The sequence below is a fragment of the Oncorhynchus clarkii genome, chromosome 21, assembly GCF_045791955.1.
Source record: "Oncorhynchus clarkii lewisi isolate Uvic-CL-2024 chromosome 21, UVic_Ocla_1.0, whole genome shotgun sequence".
NCBI classification, from domain to species: Eukaryota; Metazoa; Chordata; class Actinopteri; order Salmoniformes; family Salmonidae; genus Oncorhynchus; species Oncorhynchus clarkii.
In genome coordinates, this window is record NC_092167.1 from 48,095,104 (window position 1) to 48,112,040 (window position 16,937).

The following is a 16,937-nucleotide window of genomic DNA, read 5'->3' on the forward strand; positions in this document are numbered from 1 at the left end:
TCTGTGAGAGAGTGAAGTGACTGGAGACATTGTGAACTCTGTGAGAGAGAGAGAGAGTGAAGTGACTGGAGACATTGTGAACTCTGTGAGAGAGTGAAGTGACTGGAGACATTGTGAACTCTGTGAGAGAGAGAGAGAGTGAAGTGACTGGAGACATTGGGAACTCTGTGAGAGAGAGAGAGTGAAGTGACTGGAGACATTGTGGACTGACTCTGTGAGAGAGAGAGTGAAGTGACTGGAGACATTGTGAACTCTGTGAGAGAGAGAGAGAGTGAAGTGACTGGAGACATTGGGAACTCTGTGAGAGAGAGAGTGAAGTGACTGGAGACATTGGGAACTCTGTGAGAGAGAGAGAGAGTGAAGTGACTGGAGACATTGTGAACTCTGTGAGAGAGAGAGAGAGTGAAGTGACTGGAGACATTGTGAACTCTGTGAGAGAGAGAGTGAAGTGACTGGAGACATTGGGAACTCTGTGAGAGAGAGAGAGAGTGAAGTGACTGGAGACATTGGGAACTCTGTGAGAGAGAGAGTGAAGTGACTGGAGACATTGAGAACTCTGTGAGAGAGTGAAGTGACTAGAGACATTGTGAACTCTGTGAGAGAGAGAGAGAGTGAAGTGACTAGAGACATTGTGAACTCTGTGAGAGAGAGAGTGAAGTGACTGGAGACATTGTGAACTCTGTGAGAGAGAGAGAGAGAGAGTGAAGTGACTAGAGACATTGTGAACTCTGTGAGAGAGAGAGAGAGTGAAGTGACTAGAGACATTGTGAACTTTGTGAGAGAGAGAGAGTGAAGTGACTGGAGACATTGTGAACTCTGTGAGAGAGAGAGAGAGTGAAGTGATAGGACGGACAGAGAAACGTAGGTGAAGTGTGCGTCTGCTACTGTCTTCAGCCCTGTTTTTGTTTAACTTTTTATGGGACTTCAGTAATCGGTGGTTTCACAAAGTGTCTTTCTACTAGTGAATAGTGTACAACGATAACATGAGGATGAAAATGGCATCTATCGCTGTCTGTCTGTCTGTCTGCCTATCCATGTCTTCCTACCTCTTTGCCTGCCTGTCTGTCTGCCTGTATGTCTGTCTTCTTGTCTGTGTCTTCCTACCTCGTCTGTCTGTCTGTCTGTCTGTCTGTCTGTCTGTCTGTCTGTCTGTCCATGTCTTCCTACCTCTTTGCCTGCCTGTCTGTCTGTTTTTCTGCCTGTGTCTGTCTTTCTGCCTGTCTGTGTCTTCCTACCTCTTTGTCTGTCTGTCTTTCTGCCTGTCTGTGTCTTCCTACGTCGTCTGCCTGCCTGCCTGCCTGCCTGTCTGTCTGTCTGTCTGTCTGTCTGTCTGTCTGTCTGTCTGTCTGTCTGTCTGTCTGTCTGTCTGTGTCTTCCTACCTCTTTGTCTGTCTGCCTGTCTGTGTCTTCCTACGTCGTCTGCCTGCCTGCCTGCCTGCCTGCCTGTCTGTCTGTCTGTCTGTCTGTCTGTCTGTCTGTCTGTCTGTCTGTCCATGTCTTCCTACCTCTTTGCCTGCCTGTCTGTCTGTTTTTCTGCCTGTGTCTGTCTTTCTGCCTGTCTGTGTCTTCCTACCTCTTTGTCTGTCTGTCTTTCTGCCTGTCTGTGTCTTCCTACGTCGTCTGCCTGCCTGCCTGCCTGCCTGCCTGTCTGTCTGTCTGTCTGTCTGTCTGTCTGTCTGTCTGTCTGTCTGTCTGTGTCTTCCTACCTCTTTGTCTGTCTGCCTGTCTGTGTCTTCCTACGTCGTCTGCCTGCCTGCCTGCCTGCCTGCCTGCCTGCCTGTCTGTCTGTCTGTCTGTCTGTCTGTCTGTCTGTCTGTCTGTGTCTTCCTACCTCTTTGTCTGTCTGCCTGTCTGTGTCTTCCTACGTCGTCTGCCTGCCTGCCTGCCTGTCTGCCTGCCTGTCTGTCTGTCTGTCTGTCTGTCTGTCTGTCTGTCTGTCTGTCTGCCTGTCTGTGTCTTCCTACCTCTTTGTCTGTCTGTCTGTCTTTCTGCCTGTCTGTGTCTTCCTACGTCGTCTGCCTGCCTGCCTGCCTGCCTGTCTGTCTGCCTGTCTGTCTTTCTGTCTGCCTGTCTGTCTGCCTGTCTGCCTGTCTGCCTGTCTCTAAGGCTCTCTGTTTCTGTGCCCTTTACAGTACAGTAACATCCCACTAATGTACTTACCATGGTGTTCCTGGTAGGGCCTTGCCAGCAGGGCTCTCCACTCTCATACCTCATCTGGCAATATGGGTTCTCTGGTGGCCCCGCCCATGACCCCCACTTCCTGAAACAGACAGACAAAAAGGAGAGAGAGAGACAGAGAGCAAATATAAACTCCATTCATTATTATAATCCCAAATTCCTGATAAATATTGAGACAAAATGTTGACATCACTTAGCACCAGGTTTACTAACTGGGCAAAAAGTCTAGCGGAGGTGGCTGCAGTGCCCTCTGCTAGTCCCTGGTGCCTGGCGCTGTCTGTCTCTCCTCCGACAAAACATATTAATTACCATTTGTGTGAGTTAATTATCTGTACTGTTCTGCACAGAGAGGGAGGGGAGAACAATAATACTGAACCAGATACCAAATAAGGCGTTTCCTTCCCGTGCGATGGCGAAATACATTTTACCTCAGCTTTATGGTTCTGGTTAATATGGTTCTCACTCTCCAATTTTTTGACATTTTTATTTCATTTCACCTTTTATTTAACCAGGTAGGCTAGTTGAGAACAAGTTCTCATTTACAACTGTGACCTGGCCAAGATAAAGCAAAGCAGTGCGACACAACAGTAAATAGTGAACCTCAATGATTCAGCTGGTTAGAGTGACAGGGTTGTGATTCTGATTCCAGTCCGTTTCTGAATAGGCCTACTGAGTTAAAAGGGGCAATCAGCAGTTGAAACAATAACGAGTTCTCGGGTTAAAAAAAAAAAAAAAAGCTGAGGGACGGGGCTGGAGAAAATGTAACCACTCTCAAAATCATTAGACAGAGCTCCAAGGACTGATCATCCACGGAATATCAAATGTGTAGTTTTAAACCATGTTTTGAGGCTATACAGCATTTGTTTACATTTGCATTGTTTACAAACATGGGCCTAGAACAAGTTTATGTGTCGGGTTCTGAATGTGGGGCGACAGTTGAACTAAGCTCATGAAGCATTTACACTTTATATGAATCACAAATCAATGGGTACATATAATTCACTTATTAATCCAAAATGGCTGTAGCTAAATGGATTGCCCCTTAAAGAGTTAGTCGCTTTGGACAAAAGAGACCATATATACAAACATGTGATTGCATATCATCTCAGATTATTATTTTTTTTTAGACATCAAACAGAAATCACTATTAATATTAAATGTCAGACCTTGCTGAAAATAATGACACAGAAAAGGAGATTATTGGATGATCGCTGAGGGATAAATATAGAGAGAAACACAAAACCCTTTTCAGTAGAAATGTACACACACTGGGTCCCCTTCCAGGACTCATATCTGTCTAATACCACTCATCTGTCCTCATAGGCAACAAGCCCATTCTATGACATTTCAACATTCTTTAGCCTTGTCCAGATTGAGAGACACGGACAGCGGGTCCTATCTTAAGGTCCCTGAGTTCACTAGCTCCTTTTCCCGGCCTCCATGCCTCCATATCACCATGTCTCCATGCCACCATGCCTCCATATCACCATGTGTCTATGTCTCCATGCCACCATGCCTCCATGTCTCCATGCCTCCATATCACCATGTGTCTATGTCTCCATGCCTCCATGCCACCATGCCTCCATGTCTCCATGCCACCATGCCTCCATGTGTCTATGTCTCCATGCCACCATATCACCATGTCTCCATGCCTACATATCACCATGTCTCCATGTCTCCATGCCACCATGTCTCCATGCCTCCATATCACCATGTGTCTATGTCTCCATGCCACCATGCCTCCATGTGTCTATGTCTCCATGCCACCATGCCTCCATGTGTCTATGTCTCCATGCCACCATATCACCATGTCTCCATGCCTACATATCACCATGTCTCCATGTCTCCATGCCACCATATCACCATGCCACCATGCCTCCATGTGTCTATGTCTCCATGCCTCCATGCCACCATGCCTCCATGTGTCTATGTCTCCATGCCTCCATGTGTCTATGTCTCCATGCCACCATGCCTCCATATCACCATGTCTCCATGCCACCATGCCTCCATATCACCATGTGTCTATGCCACCATGCCTCCATATCACCATGTGTCTATGTCTCCATGCCACCATATCACCATGTGCCTATGTCTCCATGCCACCATGTCTCCATGCCTCCATATCACCATGCCACCATGCCTCCATATCACCATGCCACCATGTCTCCATGTCTCCATGCCACCATATCACCATGTGTCTATGCCTCCATATCACCATGTGTCTATGTCTCCATGTCTCCATGCCTCCGTGCCACCATGCCTCCATGTGTCTATGTCTCCATGCCTCCATGCCTCCATGTCTCCATGCCACCATGCCTCCATGACACCATGCCTCCATGTGTCTATGTCTCCCTGCCACCATGCCTCCATGCCACCATGTGTCTATGTCTCCATGCCACCATGTCTCCATGCCACCATATGTCTATGTCTCCATGCCACCATGCCTCCATGCCACCAGGTCAGGGAACCTCAAATGGATTGCTGTCAGGGCCAGGGTACAGAGGGGTCTAAGAGAGTGTCAGTGCTGGCCTCTTTCCACCAGTGTGATCCCTACTGTGCTCTCCCTTATGTCCCACCTCTCCCCCCCCCCCCCCCCCCCCCCCCGGTTCTGTCCCTTGCCTCGTCAGATCTCCATTCTCGCCTCTCTCAGTACTACCCACGCCCCAGGAGGCAGGAGAGGCCCTGTCAATTAGGCCCCAGTTATCACGGACACTTGCGCTATAGACTCCAGTCATTTAGGGCTCACAGGAGTATCCGGACGGAGCCGTATTGACAAACCACTCCTTGTAATAATACCCGACGGTCTATTGACTGGCCCGTTCTGTGGAGCTATCATACAGCCGTGTGACATTCATCCAATGTGACGACCATGTCTCCTCTAACTCAATGTGTTATTTTCTTCTATATTATTCAATCTATCATTCAGGGAGAAAATGCTCTTAGCCACGCGCAATCTGCTCCTTTTTCCACCAATTGCAATGACATTTAAGTAAATATTGTTACCTACCAGTTCCTCTGTTAACTACCCGTTACCTACCTGTTACTCTGTTACCTACCTGTTACTCTGTTACCTACCTGTTACTCTGTTACATACCTGTTACTCTGTTACCTACCTGTTACCTACCTGTTACTCTGTTAACTACCCGTTAACTACCTGTTACTCTGTTACCTACCTGTTACACTGTTATATACCTGTTACACTGTTATATACCTGTTACTCTGTTACATACCTGTTACTCTGTTACCTACCTGTTACTCTGTTACCTACCTGTTACTCTGTTACCTACCTGTTACTCTGTTACATACCTGTTACCTGCCTGTTACTCTGTTACCTACGTGTTACTCTGTTACCTACATGTTACACTGTTATATACCTGTTACTCTGTTACTCTGTTACCTACCTGTTACTCTGTTACCTACCTGTTACTCTGTTACATACCTGTTACTCTGTTACATACCTGTTACTCTGTTACATACCTGTTACTCTGTTACCTACCTGTTACTCTGTTACCTACCTGTTACTCTGTTACCTACCTGTTACACTGTTACCTACCTGTTACTCTGTTACCTACCTGTTACTCTGTTACATACCTGTTACTCTGTTACATACCTGTTACCTACCTGTTACTCTGTTACCTACCTGTTACACTGTTATATACCTGTTACTGTTTCCTACCTGTTACTCTGTTACCTACCTGTTACTCTGTTACCTACCTGTTACTCTGTTATATACCTGTTACTCTGTTACTACCTGTTACACTGTTATATACCTGTTACTCTGTTACCTACCTGTTACTCTGTTACCTACCTGTTACTCTGTTACTACCTGTTACTCTGTTACTACCTGTTACTCTGTTAACTACCTGTTACTCTGTTAACTACCTGTTACTCTGTTACATACCTGTTACTCTGTTACCTACCTGTTACTCTGTTATCTACCTGTTACTCTGTTACCTACCCGTTACCTACCTGTTACTCTGTTACCTACCTGTTACTCTGTTAACTACCTGTTACCTACCAGTTCCTCTGTTAACTGCCTGTTACTCTGTTACCTACCTGTTACTCTGTTACATACCTGTTACTCTGTTACATACCTGTTACCTACCTGTTACTCTGTTACCTACCTGTTACACTGTTATATACCTGTTACTCTGTTTCCTACCTGTTACTCTGTTACCTACCTGTTACTCTGTTACCTACCTGTTACTCTGTTACCTACCTGTTACTCTGTTATATACCTGTTACTCTGTTACTACCTGTTACACTGTTATATACCTGTTACTCTGTTACCTACCTGTTACTCTGTTACTACTACCTGTTACTACCTGTTACTCTACCTGTTACTCTGTTAACTACATGTTACTCTGTTAACTACCTGTTACTCTGTTACCTGTTATACCTGTTACTCTGTTACCTACCTGTTACTCCTGTTACTCTACCTGTTACATACCTGTTACCTACCTGTTACCTGTTACCTGTTACTCTGTTACCTACCTGTTACTGTTACTCTGTTACCTACCTGTTACCTGTTACCTGTTACTCTGTTAACTACCTGTTACCTACCAGTTCCTCTGTTAACTGCCTGTTACTCTGTTACCTACCTGTTACACTGTTATATACCTGTTACTCTGTTACCTACCTGTTACTCTGTTACCTACCTGTTACACTGTTATATACCTGTTACTCTGTTACCTACCTGTTACACTGTTATATACCTGTTACTCTGTTACCTACCTGTTACTCTGTTAACTACCTGTTACTCTGTTAACTACCTGTTACTCTGTTACATACCTGTTACTCTGTTAACTAGATGTTACCTGTTACCTACCTGTCTACTCTGTTATATACCTGTTACTCACCGACCCCTTGACATACAGTACCATCAATAGTTTGGACACACCTACTCATTGCAGGGGTTTTCTAATATTTTTACTATTTTCTACATTGTAGAATAATAGTGAACAGATCAAACAGTATCTAACGACTGAAGTCAAACTATGATCTTAGTAACAAAGAAATTACTCTGATTTGAATGAATATTAAAGGGCTATTTTGGATAGCAGCAATGCCTTTTCAATTATTAAAAAAGTATCATTGGTTACCAACAGTTTTTTGCAAGAGTATTTGCACAAAAACACAACATATAGAATGCTATTCATTGTCTACAGCTCAGCGTTCAACACCGTAGCGCCCTCAAAGCTCATCACTAAGCTAAGGACCCTGGGACTAAACACCTCCCTCTGCAACTGTATACTGAACTTTCTGACAGGCCGCCCCCAGGTGGTAAGGGTAGGTAGCAACACATCCGCCACTCTGATCCGTCACACTGGAGCCCCCCCAGGGGTGCGTGCTCAGTCCCCTCATGTACTCCCTGTTCACTCATGACTACACGGCCAACTCCAAACATTTAGTTTGCTAATGACACAACAGTGGTAGATCACCGAGAACGACGAGACAGCCTAAAAAACTGAAAAGTGGTACGTACATATGTATTCACCCCTTTTGCTACGAAGCCCCTAAATAAGATCTGGTGCAACCAATTACCTTCAGTTAAATAAAGTCCACCTGTGTGCAATGATCTGTCACATGATCTCAGTATATATATACACCTGTTCTGAAAAGCCCCAGAGTCTGCAACATCACTAAGCAAGGCGCACCACCAAGCAAGTGGCACCATGAAGACCAAGGAGTTCTCCAAACAGGTCAGGGACAAAGTTGTGGAGAAGTACAGATCAGGGTTGGGTTATAAAAAATATCAGAAACTTTGAACATCCCACGGAGCACCATTAAATCCATGATTAAAAAATTGAAAGAATATAGCACCACAACAAACCTGTCAAGAGAGGGCCGCCCACCAAAACTCACGGACCAGGCAAGGAGGGCATTAATCAGAGAAGCAACAAAGAGACCAAAGATAACCCTGAAGGAGCTGCAAAGCTCCACAGCGGAGATTGGAGTATCTGTCCATAGGACCACTTTCAACTGTACACTCCACAGAGCTGGGCCCCTGAACAAGGCAGTTAACCCACTGTTCCCCGGTAGGCCGTCATTGTAAATAAGAATTTGTTCTTAACTGACTTGCCTAGATAAATAAAGGTTAAATTAAAATTTAAAAAAATTAGAGAAGAGTGGCCAGAAAAAAAGCCATTGCTTAAATAAAAAAATAAGCAAACACATTTGGTGTTCGTCAAAAGGAATTTGGGAGACTCCCCACACAGATGGAAGAAGATACTCTGGTCAGATGAGACTAAAATGTAGCTTTTTGGCCATCAAGGAAAACGCTATGTCTGGTGCAAGGTTGTAAGGCAACAAAATAGGAAAAATGCCAAGGGGGGGGGGGGGATAAATACTTTCGCAAGCCACTGTACTCATTGAAGGGTCTTTCTTTATCTTAACTATTTAGCGAAGACATCAAAACTATTAAATAACACATATGGAATCATGTAGCAAACAAAAGTGAAGCAAATAAATAAAATATATTTTATATTTTAAATTATTCAAAGTCGCCACCCTTCGCCTTGATGACAGTTTTGCACACTCTTGGCATTCTCTCAAACAACTTCATGAGGTAGTCACCTGGAATTAATTTAAATTAAAAGTTAATTTGTGGAATTTCTTTCCATCTTAATGAGTTTGAGCCAATCAGTTGTGTTGTGACAAGGTAGGGGTGGTATACAGGAGATATCCCTTTTTGGTAAAAGACCAAGTCCATATTATGGCAAGTTCAGCTCAAATAAGCAAAGACAAATTACAGTCCATCATTACTTTAAGACATGAAGGTCAGTCAAGAACTTGTAATGTTTCTTCAAGTGCAGTCACAAAAACCATTGAGCGCTTTGATGAAACTGGCTCTCATGAGGACTGACACAGGAAAGGAAGACCCAGAGTTACCACTGCTGAACAGGATAAATTCATTAGAGTTACCATCCTCAGAAATTGCAGCCGAAATAAATGCTTCACAGAGTTTAAGTAACAGACATATCTCAACATCAACTGTTCAGAAGAGAATGCATGAATCAGGCCTTCATGTTGAATTGCTGCAAAGAAACCACTACTAAAAGGACACCAATAAAAAGATGAGATGTGCTTGGGCCAAGAAACACCAGCATTAGACTGGTGGAAATCTGTCCTTTGGTCTGATGAGTCCAAATTTGAGATTGTTGGTTCCAACCGCCGTGTCTTTGTGAGGCGCAGAGTAGGTGAACAGATGATCTCCGCATGTTCCCAAGTTGAAGCACGGAGGAGGAGGTGTGATAGTGTGGGGGTGCTTCGCTGGTGACACTATCGGTGATTTATTTAGAATTCAAGGCATAGTTAACCAGCATGGCTACCACAGCATTCTGCAGCGATACGCCATCCCATCTGGTTTGCGCTTAGTGGGACTATCATTTGTTTTTCAACAGGACAATGACGCAAAACACACCTCCAGGCTGTATCAGGGCTATTTGACCAAGAAGGAGAGCGATGGAGTGCTGCATCAGATGACCTGGTCTCCACAATCACCCGACCTCAACCCAAATGAGATGGTTTGGGATGAGTTGGAACACAGAGTGAAGGAAAATCTGCCAACAAATGCTCAGCATATGTGGGAACTCCTTCAAGACTGTTGGGAAAAGCATTCCATGTGAAGTTGGTTGAGAGAATGCGAAGAGTGTTCAAAGCTTTCATCAATATATGTTGATGTGTTTTACACTTTTTTGGTTACTACATGATTCCATATGTGTTATTTCATAGTGTTGATGTCCTCACTGTTATTCTACAATGTAGAAAAAAGTTAAAATAAAGAAAAAACATTGAATGAGTAGGTGCGTCCAAACTTTTGACTCGTACTGTATAACTAATAATGTCTCCACAGTGTGAAATAGAGACGGCCAAAGTTGGCTTAAAGGACCATAGGACCTTTAGCTGGCTCAATCAATTCAGTAATGTGAAAGGGTTATCATCTGTTTACACCATTTTAGTTGGAACCAGCTATATTTGAATTACAAAATAGTTTGTCACACATGAAAATAATGGCTTTATTTGGATAGTTCCTATAGATGATCTACAGATGGTGTAACTATTACTGTAACTATGTTGACATGGCAAAAGCTTGCTAGAGTTATAGCTAGAGCTAGAGTTATAGCTAGAGTTATAGCTAGAGTTATAGCTAGAGCTAGAGTTATAGCGAGAGTTATAGCTAGGGTTATAGCTAGAGTTAGGGTTAGAGCTAGAGTTATAGCTAGAGTTATAGCTAGAGCTAGAGTTATAGCTAGAGCTAGAGTTATAGCTAGAGTTATAGCTAGGGTTATAGCTAGAGCTATAGTTATAGCTAGAGTTAGAGTTATAGCTAGAGCTAGGGTTATAGCTAGAGCTAGAGTTCTAGCTAGAGCTAGAGCTAGAGTTAGAGCTAGAGCTACAGCTAGAGTTAAGGTTAGAACTAGAGTAAGAGTTAAGGTTAGAGTTAGAGTAAGAGTTAAAGGTTAGAGTTAGAGTTAAGGTTAGATCTAGAGCTAGAATTAAAGTTCGAGTTAATGTTAGAGCTAGAGTTCAAGTTTAGGTTAGAGTTAGAGCTAGAATTAGAGTTAAAGCTAGAGCTAAGGTTAGAGTTAGGGTTACCGCTAGGGTTAGAGTTAAGGTTAGGATAGTTAGTTAAACATCTACCAACAATCTGTTTTGGACCAAATAATGAATAGCATGCTATTAGTTGTGGACAAACATGTTGCAACTAATAGTCATTTGGCAGGATTCCCCTTTTAAGAGTATGAAGAGCTAGAGTGAGTTAATAAAATGAGTAACAGAGTTTTCATTTAGAGCATCAGAGGTTTCATTTAGAGTAGCAGAGTTAATAGAGAATATGACAGAACCAATAGAATACATGCATCTTAATTGAGAAGTAATGCTAATACATCAGAACTCAACTCAAGTCAGTCGACCAAAACTGCCAATCAACTCAAGCTTTCTGGAACATATGCACAGAGCGAAATGTTTTAATGAATATTGGCACAAAGTGGGCCTGGAATACCCACATTGTTTAATTGATGTTTAAATCTAATCCTGATTAAGAATAATTAGCTTTCTAAAAAGCTGATTAGCTTTCTCTTATTATAATAATGGCTTGAGCTGATGATATAATCTCCTCTACTTTTTAAAATATTTGCTATCCAGTGATTCAGTTTAACTTCACGCCGCTAATCTGCATGCCTCTCGTGATAAATCCAGCAAAATCCACACTAATCTCAGATAGAACTGAGAGCGGAGTTAGCCTCCACCGCCACACATCATCAACCTGTCAGAAGCAATGATCATTTAGACAAGTCGTCTAAACCCTGCAGATACGGGGTTGAGACAAAACACAGGCGGAGGGGAAACGAGGACCAGGACTTCAGCGAGGGAACTTGAATGAACAAACCACGGGGCAAAATAAATGTTTGGTTTGTTTCCTCAAGTGGAATGAATATAGATAATCTCATTTGCGTTGGGTGCTGTCTTTGAAACGTATCTAGTGTGTGTGTGTTCCCTGAGATAATATTAGAGCACTATAGATGATCTGCCTCATGCATATAGCTATGGTGAAAGCACAATTTTGGGGATTTGTAGCATGCATTATTATGGGTGTGTAGAACATTCTTAAAAAAAGGGTTCCAAAATAACCTTTTTCATCTTAAGAACCTTTTTTGGAAAACGGGTACTCTTTGTAAGGGAAAGTGTTCTTCAGTACCTAGCCCCTTTTTCATTCTAAGAACCATTCTTGGAAGAAAAGATTCTTTGATGATTCTTTGGAAGGCAAAGTGTTCTTCAGTACCTAGACCCTTTTTCATTCTAAGAACCATTCTTGGAAGAAAAGATTCTTTGATGATTATTTGGAAGGCAAAGTGTTCTTCAGTACCGAGACCCTTTTTCATTCTAAGAACCATTCTTGGAAGAAAAGATTCTTTGATGATTCTGTGGAAGGCAAAGTGTTCTTCAGTACCTAGACCCTTTTTCATTCTAAGAACCATTCTTGGAAGAAAAGATTCTTTGATGATTCTTTGGAAGGCAAAGTGTTCTTCAGTACCTAGACCCTTTTTCATTCTAAGAACCATTCTTGGAAGAAAAGATTATTTGATGATTCTTTGGAAGGCAAAGTGTTCTTCAGTACCTAGACCCTTTTTCATTCTAAGAACCATTCTTGGAAGAAAAGATTCTTTGATGATTCTTTGGAAGGCAAAGTGTTCTTCAGTACCGAGACCCTTTTTCATTCTAAGAACCATTCTTGGAAGAAAAGATTCTTTGATGATTCTTTGGAAGGCAAAGTGTTCTTCAGTACCGAGACCCTTTTTCATTCTAAGAACCATTCTTGGAAGAAAAGATTCTTTGATGATTCTTTGGAAGGCAAAGTGTTCTTCAGTACCGAGACCCTTTTTCATTCTAAGAACCATTCTTGGAAGAAAATATTATTTGATGATTCATTGAAAGTCAATAAGTTCTGAATCTGAATAAGCTTTTACATTGTAATGTTCTTTCTTTGAAATAGTGTCTGAGCATTAGTGTTTACCTCAGCGTTTAAACCTCAACAACAGGAGTTTCAGTAATCTGATACTTTTAAAACGATAGGTGTGAGCATGTTTTAAACTGTGCCTACAGTCAGGTCCAACATTAATGGCACCCTTGATAAAGAAGAGCAAAAAAAAGACTAGCAAATAAATAATACAAATACTGGATGTAAAAATAAATTGAAAAATTATATTATTTTATACTAATACAATGCCTTGCAAAAGTATTCCTTCCCCTTGGCATTTTTCCAATTGTGTTGCATTACAACGTGTAATTTAACCTCACTAGGGTAGGGGGAACTATTTTCACCTACAGATGAAAAGCGTGCCCAAAGTCAACTTGTTTCAGATCCTTGATACCAATACCAGATCCTTGATACCAATACCAGATCCTTGATACCAATACCAGATCCTTGATACCAATACCAGATCCTTGATACCAATACCAGATCCTTGATACCAATACCAGATCCTTGATACCAATACCAGATCCTTGATACCATTTCAAAATGTCGATTTTGTTGTCAATTAACAATTTATTTATGGATTGGGGTAATTATCTTGCTGGAAGATCCATTTGCAGTTCTTTCTGCATATGCATGTTTCTTTCAATGCAAAACCCACCATTGGTGTGTGTGGACAAAGAGCTCTATTTTCATGTCATCTGACCAAAGCACCGGTTCCAATCCAAGTGCCGATGCTGTTTAGGAAACTCCAGGTGTTTACATTTGTTGGATGACATGAAAATAGAGATATTTGGCAACGCACACCAGTGGTGGGGTTTTGCATTGAAAGAAACATGCATATGCAGAAAATAAACCTAGTAGCAACCGTACCTCATAGACATTTTAATGTGTCCAATACCCACCTAATTGTTCACAATCAGAAATCATTAGTACCTCGCTTTTGGCGGAAACAAAGATTAAAGGGATATTTTACCCAAATTGCAAAATGACGTATTTGGCTTCTTTACCCTGTTAGCATCGGACAAGGTAATACAGCGATCCATAATTTGGATTTGTTTACCTGTCTCCGAATGCTAACGTTTTAGCATTTAGTCATTTGGGTAAAGTATCTAGTGGGGTTGCACCAGGTGCTCCTACATCAGTATACCAGTACTAGCACCAACCATAGAGGTACCGGTGCACTACTAAATAGTACTGTACCTTTTGAAGTACAGTAGCATTGAGACTTATCTGCCTTGCTTGACTGTCCGCACCATCCAGAGGGTAAATGTTGAGCCAGACTGTGACTAGCATTAATAATATTCATAATTTAATCTGGTCATTTTCCGGCTGAGACATGGTAACCCCGGTACACGAGCATTCTCTACTCATCTAACGACACAATATTATTTGCGAAGAACCAATGACGGTACACAGCACATTACCACCAATGACATACTTGTGTTAAGATATTGTCATCTCCAATCTTATTTTTTAGCCTCCCCATTGGATAACCAGGTGTAGAATCAACATATTACGGTGTTGGAACTCCACATAACCGTACTTTATTTATTTTTTAAATGTAATTTTAATTTAACCTTAATTTTTCTTCTTCTAGGCAAGTCAGTTAAGAACAAATTCTTATTTACAATGTCGGTCCTACCCCGGCCAAATCTGGACGACGCTGGGCCAGTTGCCGCCCTATGGGACTCCCAATCACGGACGGATGTGATACAGCCTGGATTCGAACCAGCGACTGTACTGACTGACTCCTTTAACAGGGCTAGGATGTTAACGTACACACTATACTGCACCACAATCATCTCTGTCCCAGGCACAATCAGTAGGTGAGAGATGTTGGCTAACATGCTTGATGTAATATAACAGAAATAGAATGATGGGATGATTCTTCATCATCTTTTCACTCCTATTCCCATTGCAGTGACACTTCCTGATGTCATGCTAAAGATTTGAGTATGGAACCTTATCTTTAGGTAGACTACCATGGCAACCAGCAGAACAGGACCAGAAGACATTACCCAGTGGCAAGTGCCCTGCTTGCTCCAAATCACTTTAAAGCGTATTCAGCATTATAGACTACATGAAGAGATTGAAGTTGTAGACCTGGTTGTAGTTCTTTGTTGCAGGTGGGATGTATGAAATATGGCAGAGTTTGTTGTTGTTGGTTTTGTGCCTTCGTTTAGTTTAGCTTTAAGTTGACACGGTACGCTCAGTACGTTGGACCTGTGAACGTCAATTAAAGGGACGACTTTCAAAACACAATTCTGTTTCTGTACACATTTACACAGACACACACGCACACTTACAGACGCGAGGAAAACAAATCAACACCTCCCAGCAGATATTAATCCACAGATGTCAAATCTAAATCAGTATTCCGTTAACAGCTCACTCGTGCCTCATTAACGGAGGGTCTCCACGTTACCATGGCTACCCATGGTACCATTAGTCTCTCTGTCAACTCAGACAAACAAGGACCATTACCCGAGGCCTTGACTGGCACATGAGGGGGAAGATGGAGGGAGCTGGGGAACTGACTAGAGTATCACCAAGGTGGGATGAACTACCCTTAAATACAAAACATATAGCAGGACTGAATACAACTACAACGTTACTATATAACTACCTGCTTGTCTGTCAGTGGGTTAAATACAACCACTACGTTGCTATATAACTACCTGGTTGTCTGTCAGTGGTCTGAATACAACTACAACGTTACTATATAACTACCTGGTTGTCTGTCAGTGGGTTAAATACAACCACTACGTTACTATATAACTACCTGGTTGTCTGTCAGTGGGTTGAATACAACTACAACGTTACTATATAACTACCTGGTTGTCTGTCAGTGGGTTGAATACAACTACAACGTTACTATATAACTACCTGGTTGTCTGTCAGTGGGCTGAATACAACTACAACGTTACTATATACTATATAACTACCTGGTTGTCTGTCAGTGGGTTGAATACAACCACTACTTTACTATATAACTACCTGGTTGTCTGTCAGTGGGTTGAATACAACTACAACGTTACAATATAACTACCTGGTTGTCTGTCAGTGGGTTGAATACAACCACTACTTTACTATATAACTACCTGCTTGTCTGTCAGTGGGTTAAATACAACCACTACGTTACTATATAACTACCTGGTTGTCTGTCAGTGGGTTGAATACAACTACAACGTTACTATATAACTACCTGGTTGTCTGTCAGTGGGTTGAATACAACTACAACATTACTATATAACTACCTGGTTGTCTGTCAGTGGGTTGAATACAACTACAACGTTACTATATAACTACCTGGTTGTCTGTCAGTGGGTTGAATACAACTACAACGTTACTATATAACTACCTGGTTGTCTGTCAGTGGGTTGAATACAACTACAACGTTACTATATAACTACCTGGTTGTCTGTCAGTGGGCTGAATACAACTACAACGTTACTATATACTATATAACTACCTGGTTGTCTGTCAGTGGGTTGAATACAACCACTACTTTACTATATAACTACCTGGTTGTCTGTCAGTGGGTTGAATACAACTACAACGTTACTATATAACTACCTGGTTGTCTGTCAGTGGGTTGAATACAACTACAACGTTACTATATACTATATAACTACCTGGTTGTCTGTCAGTGGGTTGAATACAACCACTACTTTACTATATAACTACCTGGTTGTCTGTCAGTGGGCTGAATACAACCACTACGTTACTATATAACTACCTGGTTGTCTGTCAGTGGGTTGAATACAACCACTACTTTACTATATAACTACCTGGTTGTCTGTCAGTGGGTTGAATACAACTACAACGTTACTATATAACTACCTGGTTGTCTGTCAGTGGGTTGAATACAACTACAACGTTACTATATAACTACCTGGTTGTCTGTCAGTGGGTTGAATACAACTACAACGTTACAATATAACTACCTGGTTGTCTGTCAGTGGGCTGAATACAACTACAACGTTACTATATAACTACCTGGTTGTCTGTCAGTGGGCTGAATACAACTACAACATGACTATATAACTACCTGGTTGTCTGTCAGTGGGCTGAATACAACCACTACGTTACTATATAACTACCTGGTTGTCTGTCAGTGGACTGAATACAACTACAACGTTACTATATAACTACCTGGTTGTCTGTCAGTGGGCTGAATACAACTACAACATGACTATATAACTACCTGGTTGTCTGTCAGTGGGCTGAATACAACCACTACGTTACTATATAACTACCTGGTTGTCTGTCAGTGGGT

The 16,937-nt window shown here is 42.0% G+C and overlaps 1 protein-coding gene across 2 annotated transcripts in view; it reads right to left on the reverse strand.

The window, feature by feature from the left end:
* LOC139379111 (glucosidase 2 subunit beta-like) overlaps positions 1 to 16,937 on the reverse strand; it is a 270,891-nt gene that overhangs the window by 4,048 nt on the left and 249,906 nt on the right. For both annotated transcript variants that reach the window (XM_071121937.1, XM_071121936.1), the window contains exon 14: positions 2,161 to 2,260. In XM_071121937.1, coding sequence (XP_070978038.1) covers positions 2,161 to 2,260 — 100 coding nt within the window. The remainder of the gene's footprint in view (positions 1 to 2,160; positions 2,261 to 16,937) is intronic.